Source organism: Dermacentor silvarum, chromosome 7, assembly GCF_013339745.2.
Source record: "Dermacentor silvarum isolate Dsil-2018 chromosome 7, BIME_Dsil_1.4, whole genome shotgun sequence".
In the NCBI taxonomy this organism is placed as follows: Eukaryota; Metazoa; Arthropoda; class Arachnida; order Ixodida; family Ixodidae; genus Dermacentor; species Dermacentor silvarum.
Window position 1 is genome coordinate 11,382,068 of NC_051160.1, and position 14,156 is coordinate 11,396,223.

The 14,156-nt window shown below is 47.7% G+C and overlaps 2 protein-coding genes across 2 annotated transcripts in view; one reads left to right on the forward strand and one right to left on the reverse strand.

Annotated features, from left to right (window-relative positions):
• The window catches only part of LOC119457558 (retinol dehydrogenase 11), a 31,010-nt gene that overhangs the window by 14,039 nt on the left and 2,815 nt on the right, over nt 1-14,156 (reverse strand). The window contains exon 2 of the mRNA XM_037719165.2: nt 423-633. Within this exon, the coding sequence (XP_037575093.1) occupies nt 423-633 (211 nt within the window). The remainder of the gene's footprint in view (nt 1-422; nt 634-14,156) is intronic.
• Nucleotides 584-14,156, forward strand: part of LOC119457557 (retinol dehydrogenase 13) — a 143,153-nt gene continuing 129,580 nt past the window's right edge. Inside the window, exon 1 of the mRNA XM_049670209.1 lies at nt 584-662. The gene's annotated coding sequence lies outside the window, so the exon portion shown is untranslated. The remainder of the gene's footprint in view (nt 663-14,156) is intronic.

Consider the following 14,156-nt stretch of genomic DNA (forward strand, 5'->3'; position numbering starts at 1 on the left):
CGCGCGTGTCTTCCAGAAAGTTCTAGACAAGTCGCGTCGCTTATACAATCAGATAACATAAGCGTCGGTGAAAACAGGCAACGAAAAGAAGCATCGATAACGTTCTAGAAACTTCCGATACAGGCGCGTCCTGCGCCGAGCGATAACGTTTAACATTTGTTAGCCGGTGGAAAGCGGCCACCGGTGAAAGATAAACATGTATACGTGTCAATATCAGCAATGCACGGCAAGAGGGCCTTCTAGTTTTACTGGATCGATGGAGCTGTGAGGACGCAGCTTCGTAACTCGGAAACAGGCGCTAAGGCGGAGCAACCGTTAGCCTAGAATGTGAGGATAGCCTCGCCTGTGGCACCACTACTGCTCCTACAACCACCGCCACCGCAGTGAGCCAGCGGCACCAGCTCCATGGTGTAAAGACGTACCAGCATTGGCGCCGGTGATGAGCACCGTGCGGCCGGTCATGTCCTTGTTGGAGGTGCATGTGCCCACCGTGAGCCGGCTGTACACCTTGCACACCAGACACACCATGGTGAGCACGGCAACCACGAGAGAGGTGGCCCAGCCGAGCAGCTGGTACAGGGTGACGTCATGGAGGCGGCCAGCCACCACGTCCACCAGTCGTGGCTCCCCGACCTTTAACAAAAAAGGAGAAGGAGATGACGGTATTTATTTTTTTCGCAATCGCTACAGCAACCCTGCTATGTCTCAGTGCAGGACGAAACCACACTCCCGTACCTGTTGGAAATACGTCTGTCACGCCCTAAGCGTCAGTCTTTTCCTTCCTACTTGATGTTCGTATCTAAGTCATTTACCATTGGTTCAATGTCTTCCGCGGGTAGTGCATGTATACGAACAGAGTACATGCATTCGTACTCTGTATGCGTGTGCGTAGTACGTGTACAAGCACAGACGTCATCGATGGTGGCATAATTCGGTGCAGTCAACACGGTGAAAGGCTGCGCTTTATGTTAATATGCTCATCTACCGCAGCGCTGTGGAATCTGCGAGCACGACAGTGATATGGCGTCTATGACATCACTTGAATACTTGCTGCATTGTTTCACTCATTGCGGGCATGTTAGGCCACTAATTTGACTGAAAACGGCCGGTTTTAGGTTCTTCGTAGTTGTAAAAAGACAAAAAAAAAAAAAATAACTGCGTGTGCAGCTCAATTCATATGAGATAAGAACGTAAATTCAAGAAAAGAGAAAGGTCAAACTTCGCAAAGGTTGCAGAGATTGCGTTAAAGGCGCTTCAGATGGGGAGGTAGGTGCCGTCTTTGGGAATTTCCTTAGGCGCGTGTCACTTGACCGCTTCGACGTTCGTATGCGCTGGTTCGGCGCCTTGTCTGATGCCGTGGCACAAGCGGATGCCGCAAGACATGCCAAGGCGGGAAAGTCTCATTTCAAGAGAAAAATCGCCGCATTTCCCTTCTTCTAAAACCCACAATGGAGAGAGGGTAGAAGAAGCAAATGGCGCGAAATGTGGGAGGGCAATAGAAAGAACTGAACGGTAACAAATGATAAAGTATAACATGTATCGAAAATGAAAATGCTTCTGGCATCCTGTAAACGCCGGTGGACTGGGAGACGATCTCATAAAATACACAACGCAGAGCTGAACGTAACGTCTAGTATAGTTCGTCAACACATATTGCCTGCGTACATTTGCCCTACGCTTCTCTGAGTGAAATGGCTTGGCGAGCGTAGTCATCTGTATATATACAAGCTGTGTTTCAATCCGCCGTATCCATATACGCACCAGCTGTGCTAATATATAACTTCGCTTATACACAGTTCAACCCCTCTCCCGATCTTTTGAAATCCCCAGTCTTTAAAAAGAAAGGAAAAAAAAACTGCTTCAGTTGGTCGGCAATGTACAGCTACACCCGCTCATTACGTCACATTTTAGTATAAAAAGCGACTTACGGCTCTTGCCTGCTTAGTGTGAACAAGGAACCCGTACGGGTCCCGAAACGTCTCTGTGTATTACTTTGACTTGGTCAGTGACCGCATCTTCTTCCCCAGTCCATTTTCTACTCCACCACTGCTATTTTCCGTAAAGTTAAATCTAGGTCCCCAGCCGCGCTTCCTTTCCCCCGCTCACTGCACCTGTCCCGATGACGCATTATACAGCTGAACGCTGGGGAGTTTTGGGTGACTGTCCGAGCGTCATCCTACTCTGGCGCTGCGGCACAAACACGCCTAGCCTCCGAATCGATCTGGATATCCGCTACGAAATCTAGGCTCAATGGCATCCTGTTCCAAACGGACAAGTTCAGTTCAAGTTACTTCTCCAGTTCATAGCCAACTATAGAAATATATAACGCACATAATAACGGAGAGACGGAACGACAGACAACGAAGTTTATCGCGTCCTTGAGTGCGCAACTGTGCTACGTTTGGACGTAGTCGCGAACTCACCAAATCAATAATTTGATCATAAATGGTGCTCGCACTGCAAACAAACGCTATTGGTGATCGGCTGTGCGTGCCTGTCGCCCGGCTTTACGAGTCCGGCTTGCGAAATGGGCACCGCATAAAGTTTCGATGGGTTCCCGGTCACTGCCGAGTTGATGGAAATGAGCTCGGCCGACGCAGAGGCGAAGTTGGCTCTCCGCAATGCAGATAACGTTTCAGTCCCATTTGCGAGGGCAGAAGCCAACGCTCTGTCGCACCATATCATGCGCGTCGCGAAAGGCGAGTTAGACGCTTCACCCAGACAACCGTCATCGCCGCCTACATGCCATTAATCCGGCGCTTCGATCCGCGATACCGTGCGCGGTCGTACTGCGCCGGGTCGCCCTCGGAGGCTATACCGAGCTGAAGGAATGTTGCCCTGGTAGCACGGTCGTTGGGAGCCATCCTCCCGTATAGCGGCGTGTTACTGCAGCGTTTTCTGATACTGAGTGCCACCCTTGATTTGAGGGAGCCTCGGCGACTGAGCCCCGCGCCGATAGGGTGTGACAGTTGTAGTCAACGCTAAGGTGGTCGTCGAATAAAAACGCCTTCCTTTTACTCTGGGCCTGCGGTGCTCTGTCTCGCTCCCAGTGGAGAACGAACGAGCGTCCGCTTCGTGCACACGCAACACACGAGGCTGAGCTGATACCGCCCCCCCCCCCCCACGGAGGGGCTCGCATCGTCGGACCCACGCGGTGGTCTTGGTTACTCCCGGTAGATGGAGACCACACATTATATTGCACGCTGCCTCCAATTCTTTTCAAAATAAGCTCAGAATAAATTACGTAAGGTGTTCATCCCGGATATTAAGTCGGATGAGTGCGGTGCCGCAGTAGAACCTGCTTCGTCAGAATCATGCCGAGAGTTCTCGAGAAAGTGGACCCTATAATTTGAACCATATAGACCGTTATGTTGTCACAGACGACGCAAACACCCGTGAAGTGGTGCTTCGAAAACCGCGAGATGACAAGAAAATCCAGGATGGTGCTTCTACGTGCCAACCGTCCATCACAGAAAACCGCTCTTTGCGGCAAAATACACGAAGAGACCGCTACTCGCTTGGCGTGCACGGATCTATTGATCCACGCACATGTTGGAATGGATGCGAAGCGAAGCTTTAGCGGCTAAATAAATGTCATAAAACTGAATGCGCAAGGTGCCTTTATTGTCACCCTACATGCAACGCGTAATATAATGCAGTGTTCATGTTTATGCAGGGTCACGGGATCAAATCCAGGCCGCCGAATGCCGAATTTCGTAGGGGGCGAAATGCAAATATACGCCCGTGTACCATGTATCGGGTGCATGTTAAATAACCACAGGTCGGCGAACTTAATCCTGCTTCCCCACTACAGGCATGCATCATAATCAGCTTGTGGTTTTGGCTCGTAAAACCCGCACAATTTAATTTTACTTCGACTTAGGCAGCGCGAACTAACATGGGCGCAGGGAAAGAAAACCACATACACAGCGGAGACTATCAACTTAGGATTTATTGGAAAGCAGACAAATACCTAGACGCGCTGAAAAACACACGTGGTTCCCAAAAAAGTTTAAAAAGAAACTGTTTAGTCCCTACGTCATTTAGTGGTGGGCGTTCAGGTAATCTTACTCAGCGTCAGGCAGCATAATGGATGGCCTCGCGACGAACGTTTCACCCGATTTGCTTATAAAATATGCTTCTTCTATTCCTCGTGCTTGTCTGATTCTCGAGAGCACCCATGTTCAAGCAAGGGAGCAAGCCTAAGTCAAGGATGCATTACCAACTCGCCCAGCAAGCCACCCTTCCGAAATTTTAATCTTTAAGCACAACGCCATTCACACGCGATGCCAAAATGCAAACAGCCAGCCGTTCGTGCGAATGCATGCACACTAGTGTGTGAGGCGTCGACGCAGTGACGTCACGATGACGAAGGCCGTGTTTGTGATGCATTGTGATGAGAGGCGTATGCGAAGAGAAAAAACGACGCGAAAGACAGTGGCGATGCTGGCTATTGTTCTCCCGTTTGATCCCTGCGTCTTAAGCCTAATGGCAACTGACGGGCATGCGCGTACTCACGTACGTACGTACCTGCTATACGCGAAGTGACGCATGCTCCAGTCGTTTCAAAGAGCTATAACTTGCCTAGGCAAACTAGAGGAGTGTATGCTAGTGGTAATTGTTACCTATAATCGTTAGAGAAGGTTAATGGCAGACCGAGGTTAGATCCTACAGGCAGAGGCGCAATTCCTTTATTTCCTCTGCGTGAGCTATTCGACGCAACAGCAGCATGCCACGGGTCACGAAACTCCGGGAGGTGATACACCCAAGGAAAGGTTCGCTCAAATAACTTCCTTTTTCACGTTCGTAACATATACCAGTCAGTGAAACGAATCGACTTGGAGAAGCGAATGGGTCCTTTAGGCTTCGTGATTCTTCAGGACATATTAACTCGTAAGTGTGGTCGGCTGCTGCTTCGCGGATTCTTGTTCTCTATACAAACGCGGAACCGGAAGCCGGACCTTAACCAGCGTATATAATCCTATTTGGCGGGGCCGCACACTTGCCTCCGTGCCGCTGTACAAAGTGGGTCACGACAGCCCGCGCCAGTGCGCACGAAGCTGATATAGAAAAGAGAGAGGGAGAGAGTGAGTGTTGTCGAGACAAACTTTGAAGACAGACGACGGAGAACTTGAGTCCACGTCATTTTTTTAGGTTTCTTAGTTCTTCTACTTTTTATGTTTCTCTCCCCGGACACTGTCGCGCTGTCGTCGTTCTTCACCGTCTCTGTCAGTTCCTCTTTAAAGCACGCCAAGCGTGTGACAGATTGAGGACGGCCGTGCAAGGCGCATTTCGGGTCTGTCCTCCCGTATAGTTCCATGCAGTACACGCAGTAAGCAGATTAACGCCCATGGGCGTTAATGGTGGTGCTAAATGGAAGACTTTTTTTTTTTTTAATCTGCACCCGTTGCTACACGCTTTAAGCACAGTGCGTGCAGGGTGTTTATGTGTGCGCTGTAAGAGGGGTGTTCCGATAAGAACGTTAGGGTGTCCGTTATCGTTAAAATCACTCTTTGTAGTCATAAGGATGCTACGGAGAGAGTTCAAGCTAACTAACCGTACTCTTCTGCGATTCTTGGGGCACTAACACACTTTCCTCCACTGATGCGATATTTCTTATGAAATAATGCAGCTTGATGGAAGAAAAGCGTTTGCAATAACTAGTTTGCATGACGATATAACAACTAACACACGAACTTTTACGCCCACTATATCACCCACGTATCAAGAATAAATGAATGGGCTCACTCTTAAATCAATGCGCCGATTTACGTGTGACAGCGAGTACACACGAATGTTCGAAGCTGAACGTTTCTTGACAGTTTCGTCGCCAAATGTTTATGTCAACGAGTTATTTTGAAGTGTTCCGGGGTGATTATTTCTAAATCCAACTCTTCCCTAGAAGCCGTCATAGATGATCAAACAATTTTGTTAAGTTTCTGCAGGCGTTTTTTCAGCGTTAGCCAAAACCGTTCGAAATATAATTTTACCAGCTTCGCACGTTTTTTAAGCTAATATCCCGAAAAGAAGGAAACTGTAGGAATCTCAAGCCGTGAGCCAGACTGCAATTCGCCAGCTGATTTAAATATGAGCATGGTGCGACGACAGAATGCTGACTGTACCTTCAATGGTTGCTAAGTGGCTTTGACGTTGCACGAGGTCACGGGACCAAATCCCGGCCGCGGCGGCCGCATCTCGATCGGGCGAAAATGCAAACATATATGGTGATTGTAAAGGAGGAAAGAGACGCTTAATTATTCAGACCTTCAGGGAGCACGGCGCAGAACACGCGTTTGCTCGCCGGGCGTTCACTCCCCGCGAAAGCGCGCGTCCCTCGCGCCATTTCACTCGCACATACAGCGTTCGGCGCGCGGCAACGATTTTATCGCCATTGACGTCATGCGAAACCTCACGGCGACGGCAGAAATCAGCTTTGTAGTGTCCATATAATTGCTATCGCAATAAAAACGCCCGTGTAACGTGCATTGGGTGAACGTTAAGGAACTCCAGGTGGCCAAAAATGAGTCCGGAGTCCCCTACTACGCCGTGCTTCATAATCAGACAGGGTTTTGGCAGCTAAAACCCCAGAATTTAATTTTTAACAGAATATTAAGCCTTGGAGCGCGATCGCGAAAAACCGGACTGTCCGCCCTCTTGGAACCGAACGTGCACTTGCTCAGTGTAATCTCAGGCAGACGTCATTAGCATTAGCGATATATTTAGCCGTTATCATTGAGATCAGATGTTTTGTTTTCACTCTGTTAGGCCTGAGAAAGAAAGCCACCGAGTCGCAAAAGGGCTTTGATTTCGGTCTACCAGATGGCGCCACAGCATTTAAAAATTCGGCCGCTGGCTACACAAAGTGCTCTAAAAAGCCTAGCTCCTTCAATGCACCAATAATTTACTTCTCCGATGAAGCGCAGTACGTATTGACGGTATAATGACAATAATAATATTTATTTCATCATCACTCTGATCAAGAAAGCCGTAGGTAAAAGCTGCTCTTCGTAGAGGCAGCTCGACGAAGGCCCACAGCTACCTTTGTACAAAACAGTCGGCAGCGGCAATTGCAATAGCATAGAACATACAGCAAATATGTTAAAGAGATGCAGTAGATATCTTAAGTCTCATAAGAAGACAAAATACAAGCACAAATAAAAGGGTGGGCAGAGAGCCAATGTAATTTAATAACTTAACATATGCAATTTTCGCAACTCGATCAGTGTACACTGTGGAAGATCTATGCCAGCTTTCACATACTTACTAAGTAGTGTAGACATTACGTAGGACAATTTATCTTTGGGACATTTTGGGGTCGCTGTTACCACTTTCAACATTTCTTTGTATAGTGTATTTAGCGACGTAGTGTTTTTCTGTAGATGAGAAATGTCAAGCAGAAAAATGACGATTTTCTTTCCCTTCGCGCCTGATCGCTACAGATAATTTTGAAGTGTAGAGGTTATGGACAGGTAAACTTTCAGCCTGTCGATACAACTCACTCGTGTGGGCATCGCACGTAAGTTAAACAAGTGTTCTGATTTATTTATTTTGTATCAGGTGTAGTTTTGGCAAGTTCCTAAATGTTGTGGAGCCCGAAGAATGACACGAGATGAACGCCTCGTGGAAAGTCTACTGCGGTTTGGCAGTGAGAGAGAGAGGGGCAGGTGGCGTATATGTGCAGTATCACGCGGCACGATGACGGGGCATTTAGCAATTTTTCGTAAGATGCCGGACCGAACCTGAGGCATTCAAAGTGCCACCGTGTTTCATTACCTACATACTCTGATCGTTATTCCTTCTTACCATCATCTTCCATCCATCTTTCATTCCTCAATCCCAGCGTGGAGCAGCCGATAACGTTGAGCGTACAAGCCCGAGCGGGATCTATAGTTCTCTTTTGAGATAAACGAGTGATCTGCTGCCACTTGTTCCCCTGTCGGGAGTTTGAAAGTTTACAAAGTCGCGGCATGACTTCGCTTGTGGATATGTACGCCGTTTTACGCCGGAACCAGCGAGCCGGCGTGCCATTCTGGCCATCGTCAAATTCCGCCATATTGTCGTATACAGTAGTGGCCACATTTTGAGCAAATCAGAGATGCCGTATCCGCCCTCTGCGCCAATCAGATCTGACAAGACTGGTGAATTTGACAAAATGGCGGAATTCGGCAATGTTCAGAGTGGTACCCCCGGACAGGGAATCTTTAGGGAACAGGGACTCTTTAGGGAACAGCTATCTGTGTGGAGCTCCCTGCAACTCTCTGCGGCTCTCAGAAGGTCTGCGACGCAGTTTACTATACAGAGATGGTGGTTCGAAACGGGCGGATGTTCAGTACTGGAGAAAATCGAAATCGTTGCTTCTCCAGCACTGGGCGGAATAAGTAAATGTATGTGCAGCGGTCCGAGTTATTGGTATTAACGTCCAAGAGATTCGTGTTTGGGAAAGGGCCGATATTTTAATTTGTACGGCACGGCAAATGGCAAGTTCTAATATGCGCAGATATTCAATTTAGTATCGTTCAATATCCGCCAGTTGAAACGGGCCCACAACTTATTTTGTCCAACTCTGCACAGAATAAGCACAAGTACGTGCTGTTAATCAGGTTTAAAAAGGTCCAGACGTTAACTTGTCCACGACTGCATAGCTAAATGTTAACTGCAAATACGTACGCCTTGCTCTCTTCACCACGCATGAATGTTTCAACTTACACCATCGCGTTGTGCAATGATTCTTCACGTTTTCATATTTTCCACTATCGCTTGCTTGTCTTTGGGGTCTTGAGTACGAAAGGTACACTAGTCTATGTGAAAGTATGCGGATTAGAACTTGCTCTCGGCTATAGTTGGTTCTTTCTAAGTGACATAATCGTCATCGTGTGGATGTTCGTCGTGTGGGTGTGTTTCTTTTACCCTCTGTGTGTCTGATTTCTGCAGCAATTATGTCACTTGGAAGTACGCGGTGACGTGCGAAACATGCACTATACGACAGAGATATTAATAAACAAATAGAGCTATAGATGAAAACGGTTATAATTGTTTGATGCATTTCTAGGCTGTCCCGCATTTGTGAAAACGGCCTAATCCAGCTTCCAAAACATACGTTCGGGGCCATATGCTAAGCTTGGGAAACTGCTGGGGAGCGATGCCATGCCACACTCGCACGTCACGCGTATTCTCGTCCTTCCAATATGCCTCAGTGAACGCATGAGCGAGCCATCTATAGCAGCAGTACACTATAGGGTAGAGCACTGCACGGGCCCGTTTTTACATTGGGTGGCCCGCCCGAGCCCGATCAAAACTTTTATGGCAAGACCCGGGCCCGGCCCAGGCCCGGAAATAATCTACGGTACCCGCCCGGTCCGGCCCGCCACCCCTTTACCTTAAGCCCGAGCCCGGCCCGAGCCCGACTCGAAACCGGCCCGAACCCGGCCCGAGATCGACAAATACATGTTTTTCAGAGTTGAGAAGCCCGAGAATAACTCGCAGAAAGCCCGAGCCCGGCCCGGGCCCGCGTCAAAAAAACCCGAGCCCGGGCTCGGGTCAAAAAGCACACGCCGTGCCCGAGCCCGGCCCGAGCCCGTGAAAAAACTCCTCTACCCGGCCCGAGCCCGTGCAGTGCTCTACTATAGGGTCCTTCTTGCGGAACGCCGCGCCCACGAGACAAATTGGAACGTCGCCGGTGCCACTTCCTCAATCCGCATTACCGAGTAACAGAACGACTCGATTCCAGAGTGGGCAGTTAGAGATGAAACGACTTTGCCGTTCGTCGTGTCGCTCTCGCTCGACTGTCACAAACAGCCATCGCGAGGGTGAGAGATAGTACGAACGAAGCTACCCACGTGAGCTCCCCCGATTGATTCGTGCTCGGTCGTTGACGCTGCGGGACAAAGTCGTCCATCGCTGTCGACGTGCCACTCTGTATCGCGACACTTTTCCGGGTGACTCAGCTGAGTCTTACAACGGCACCCGAATACGGGTAAGAAAAAAAAATGAAAGAAAGTATGCCTGGTTTGGTACCTGATCTATCTCTGTCAACGTTAGGGTGCGAGGAATTAAAGGACACTAAAGCTATATACACGGTGTCCCAGCTAACTTTAGCCCGAGTTCAAAAATATTCCGATGCACTATAAGACGACGCGACCAAATGCATGTTGCTGACGACTATTGCATGTCACACTATTTTTTGTTTTCTGCTTAATTGCATAATTAGTCAACATTATTTAAGCAAGTTCTGAAGCAACGAAGTTGGACAAAAAATTCTAATCGGAAAGTTGTTGATTCGCAAAACGTCCGATTAAATAGCTTCTAACTTTCTATCTGTCAACTATTTCTTTTTCCCCGCTAATTGCAGATGCCCGCGAAATACAAAACACACACACACACACACACACACACACACACACACACACACACACACACACACACACACACACACACACACACACACACACACACACACACACACACACACACACACACACACACACACACACACACACACACACACACACACACACACACACACACACACACACACACACACACACACACACACACACACACACACACACACACACACACACACACACACACACACACACACACACACACACACACACACACACGTAACAAGCCCGCTTAATTGCGCGCCGTGATTGCAGTGCTCCCGAACGTTCCGCGTACAAACGATCATAGCAATTAGTCGGGTGTGCTGCCGCTTAAAAGGCGACGGGGCAGCGACGCATGCGTTGGCTGTGCGTCTGCTTGTCGCTATCATGAACCGCCGTTATCATGTGCCTCATAATCAGATCATGGTTTTGGCACGTAAAACCCCATAATTTAAGAACCGCCGTGAGGCAAATTACGTAAATAGCGTAAATTGCACAACCAACGTATGCAGTTAATAACTATAACTGTTATACTATATTGCGCTGGATATGTCGATGCCCACCAGGTGGTCAGAATTGGTACAATGTTTCGAACTACGGCTTCGTGCGCGCGCGCGCGCGCGTGTGTGTGTGTGTGTGTGTGTGTGTGTGTGTGTGTGTGTGTGTGTGTGTGTGTGTGTGTGTGTGTGTGTGTGTGTGTGTGTGTGTGTGTGTGTGTGTGTGTGTGTGTGTGTGTGTGTGTGTGTGTGTTTGCTTTCATTTTTTTTTTTTACCTCGCTACGCCCACACGCGTCTCCCTTGCAAACGTGGCAGGGCTTTTCAACGTGCCATCATCCCCACTGTTCGCGAAGCCGGAAACATAATCAGCATGCGCATATACAATGCTCATCAGCGAGCAACAAACAGCAGCTGAGGCGGTAAACAACAACCACGCCACTTCGGCCGCGACGACTCACGCGGGTGGTCGACGGATTATCAGAGCGGGGCGCATTAACTCCGCAGTGCGGGTGGCTTCGAGGAAGCCACTTGTTACGTCTTATAATGCGTCACCGCACCGTGCAATGTTTCCTTTGCTCAGACGCCGGCTTGAAAAGCAGAAACCATAGAAAGGTGCGAGGAAGACGAGCGAGAGCACTGGAAACGAAAGTGAGGAAATGGCGTGAATCTGGCAAGGAAAGCTTGGCGCACGAAAATGAGAGGTCGTCGTTGCGTAGCGTAACGAAGTAATTCGGCGTCGTGGAAGGTCCTTTGTATAGCGCCGTGCGCAGAAGCTTGTCGACGTAATACGTTGTCACGCTTCTTTCTTTGTGGTTACTTCGTCTTATTGCTACGCTGTTTGGGCGGTTCACTTTCTAATAGCGGAGTCGTAACGTTCCCGCTTGGGCGACGGACTCGCTACATTTGTTTCTTTATAAGCGATCGGCAAAAAAAAAAAAAAAAAAAAGTCAAGAATTTATCCCCTCCCGCAATTTCTTTTTTTTTTGTACTTTATAACTCCCACGGTTATTCACTATTATTTTGCGTCATTATTATTTATTTATGCTCTTTATGCTCCTACCAACTCTTTTCGTACGTAGACTAATCAGCGATCCTGTCAATAAATGATTCATTCATTCAATTAAATCGTGCAGCTTAAAGTCCCGCAAAAGCATAGTATGGTTTTTGAGGGACGCTGTATAACACATGGAGGAGTCCGGTTCACTTTTGAGCATCTGTGATTTCAATAACGAGCACCCAAATTATGGTGTACCATCAGGATCTCGCCTCCGCAGCCGGGAGTCAAAACCCTTATACCTCGTGTTCAGCTGTACAAGGCCATATCTACTGAACAACCATGGCCGGCAAGGAAGGAAACAAAGAAAGAAAGTTAGAAAGAAATTCCTCCAATATCCGTGCATGTGTGCTTGTGAAAGGGATGACGCAAGATGGAAAAATAAATTGTTGTAGCTTTCATCTCTAAAAAAAAAAAAAAAAACCATTGTGTAGAACGTTGGAAGATCATTAAGGATGTGACTGCGCGGCGATAGTGAACATTGCGCTTACGCGTGTTCTTGCTCAAAAATGAAAATCCCGTATATTTTGTTACTTAATTATCGTGGCCAAACTCGGTAAATCTACGAAACATTCCGTTACCTTTCGTCACTACTGGCGAATGCAAGGGGAAAAAGCAAGCAGGAAGCAAGGCAAGACCGTATAGGCAAGCTTATTAAAACGGCAAATATTTTACACGCGTGCTGTTACGGTTTCTGAAATGACAAAATTAAAAACCTATGGCAGAAAGGCAGAAGAAGTATAATGAAAAAGACAAACCAATTAGGTACGCGTTGTAATGGCTTCGCTAACGCAGAAACTCGGAAGAGTACAAGGTGACGAAATGCGGATTTTTGCACGAAGGATGTCGAAATTTAAAGAAAGAAAGAGGGGGTGGGGCATAGCTCGTAGAGCAACGCGTCAATCGCGCTGTCAAATATACAATTTATGTCCGTCAGAGACTACGTGCTACGCGCAGCTGATGATTTTCCAAGTAAAATCAGTCAAGAGCCTGCGTTGCTCTCTTTTTTGCCTTTGTGATCGCGACTTGCGTTCGTGTGTTCGTTTCTTTCCTTGCTTTCTCTTGATCAGTGAATTGACTGATTGATTGATCAATCAATTTCTCATCCCTTTCATTATTCTCGCCCAAAAATGCTATAACTGGATAACCCGGATATATGGAATCTGAAGGAGTTCATAAAAAAGCTTGATATATAGGTAATTCGATATATAAAATAAGAGCTTTATATATACAGAAATTTTCAAGAGGATTTAACAGCTGTTCCACATACACAACTGGTTAGTTCGATATATCCGGGTTCGACTGCATTGGTATCTCCGACTCTAAAAAGGCTTGTCTTCCCATTTTTTTTCTACTTTTAAAACAAAATACAGTAACGACAAAATTCTCTCAGTTCAGTGCCAGCCGCAGGTCTATTAACAGCTCTCGTACGTGCTTGGAACGACCGGAAGGCCAGAAGTTCCAATCCCAATCTATTTCATTGGTGTGTTGTGTGTGCGCGTGTGCGCGTGCGTGCGTGTTTGAAATATGCTCCTATCACACAAACTTACCTTGTATTTATGTCGCCCAATGTCTCCTTTTCTGATTATTTGTTCCTTTCATTTGTCCTCCTTGTCATGGACAAGGACAAATGTGTTGTTCTGTGTGTCAGAGAAATGTAATCTGATTGCGGTGAAACTCAAGTCAAACTCGGCTCAAACTCAAACTCAGTAGTCTAGATGTCATCACCATCAGTGTGACCCATCCTCCTCGTGGACATGAATCATGTTCTAAGGCCGCAACAACAACAGTTTGAATTTATACCCTGTCGGGGCTACATGTGCCTTTTCCCCATCCCGGGCCCCTTTACATAAATTTGCGATTATTCGCGATATACGAGTAAGTGTAACCGACCATTTATTTTCTCACAAAATTACCGCACCTAATTCAGAGTCCGATAGCGGCACAGAACGAAATTCTAGTCTCGGCAAACCATTTTCGGAAAGATTCACGTTGCCGGCCAGCGCCCGCGAAAGGAATCATTCGCTCGCAACAAGGAAGACGACTTGCGCGGTTTCGTGACCTACATACTGTACACACGTAAGCGCTTAAGCGGAATATGTAGTACGTCGTTTCCATTTCAACCCCGTGCTCGCGTGTTTCCGCATTCGGCCGTGCGTATAATAATTCTGTATGGGCTGTGAGCCCAGCGTCGCAGCTGGTACGCGTGCCCATGTGCT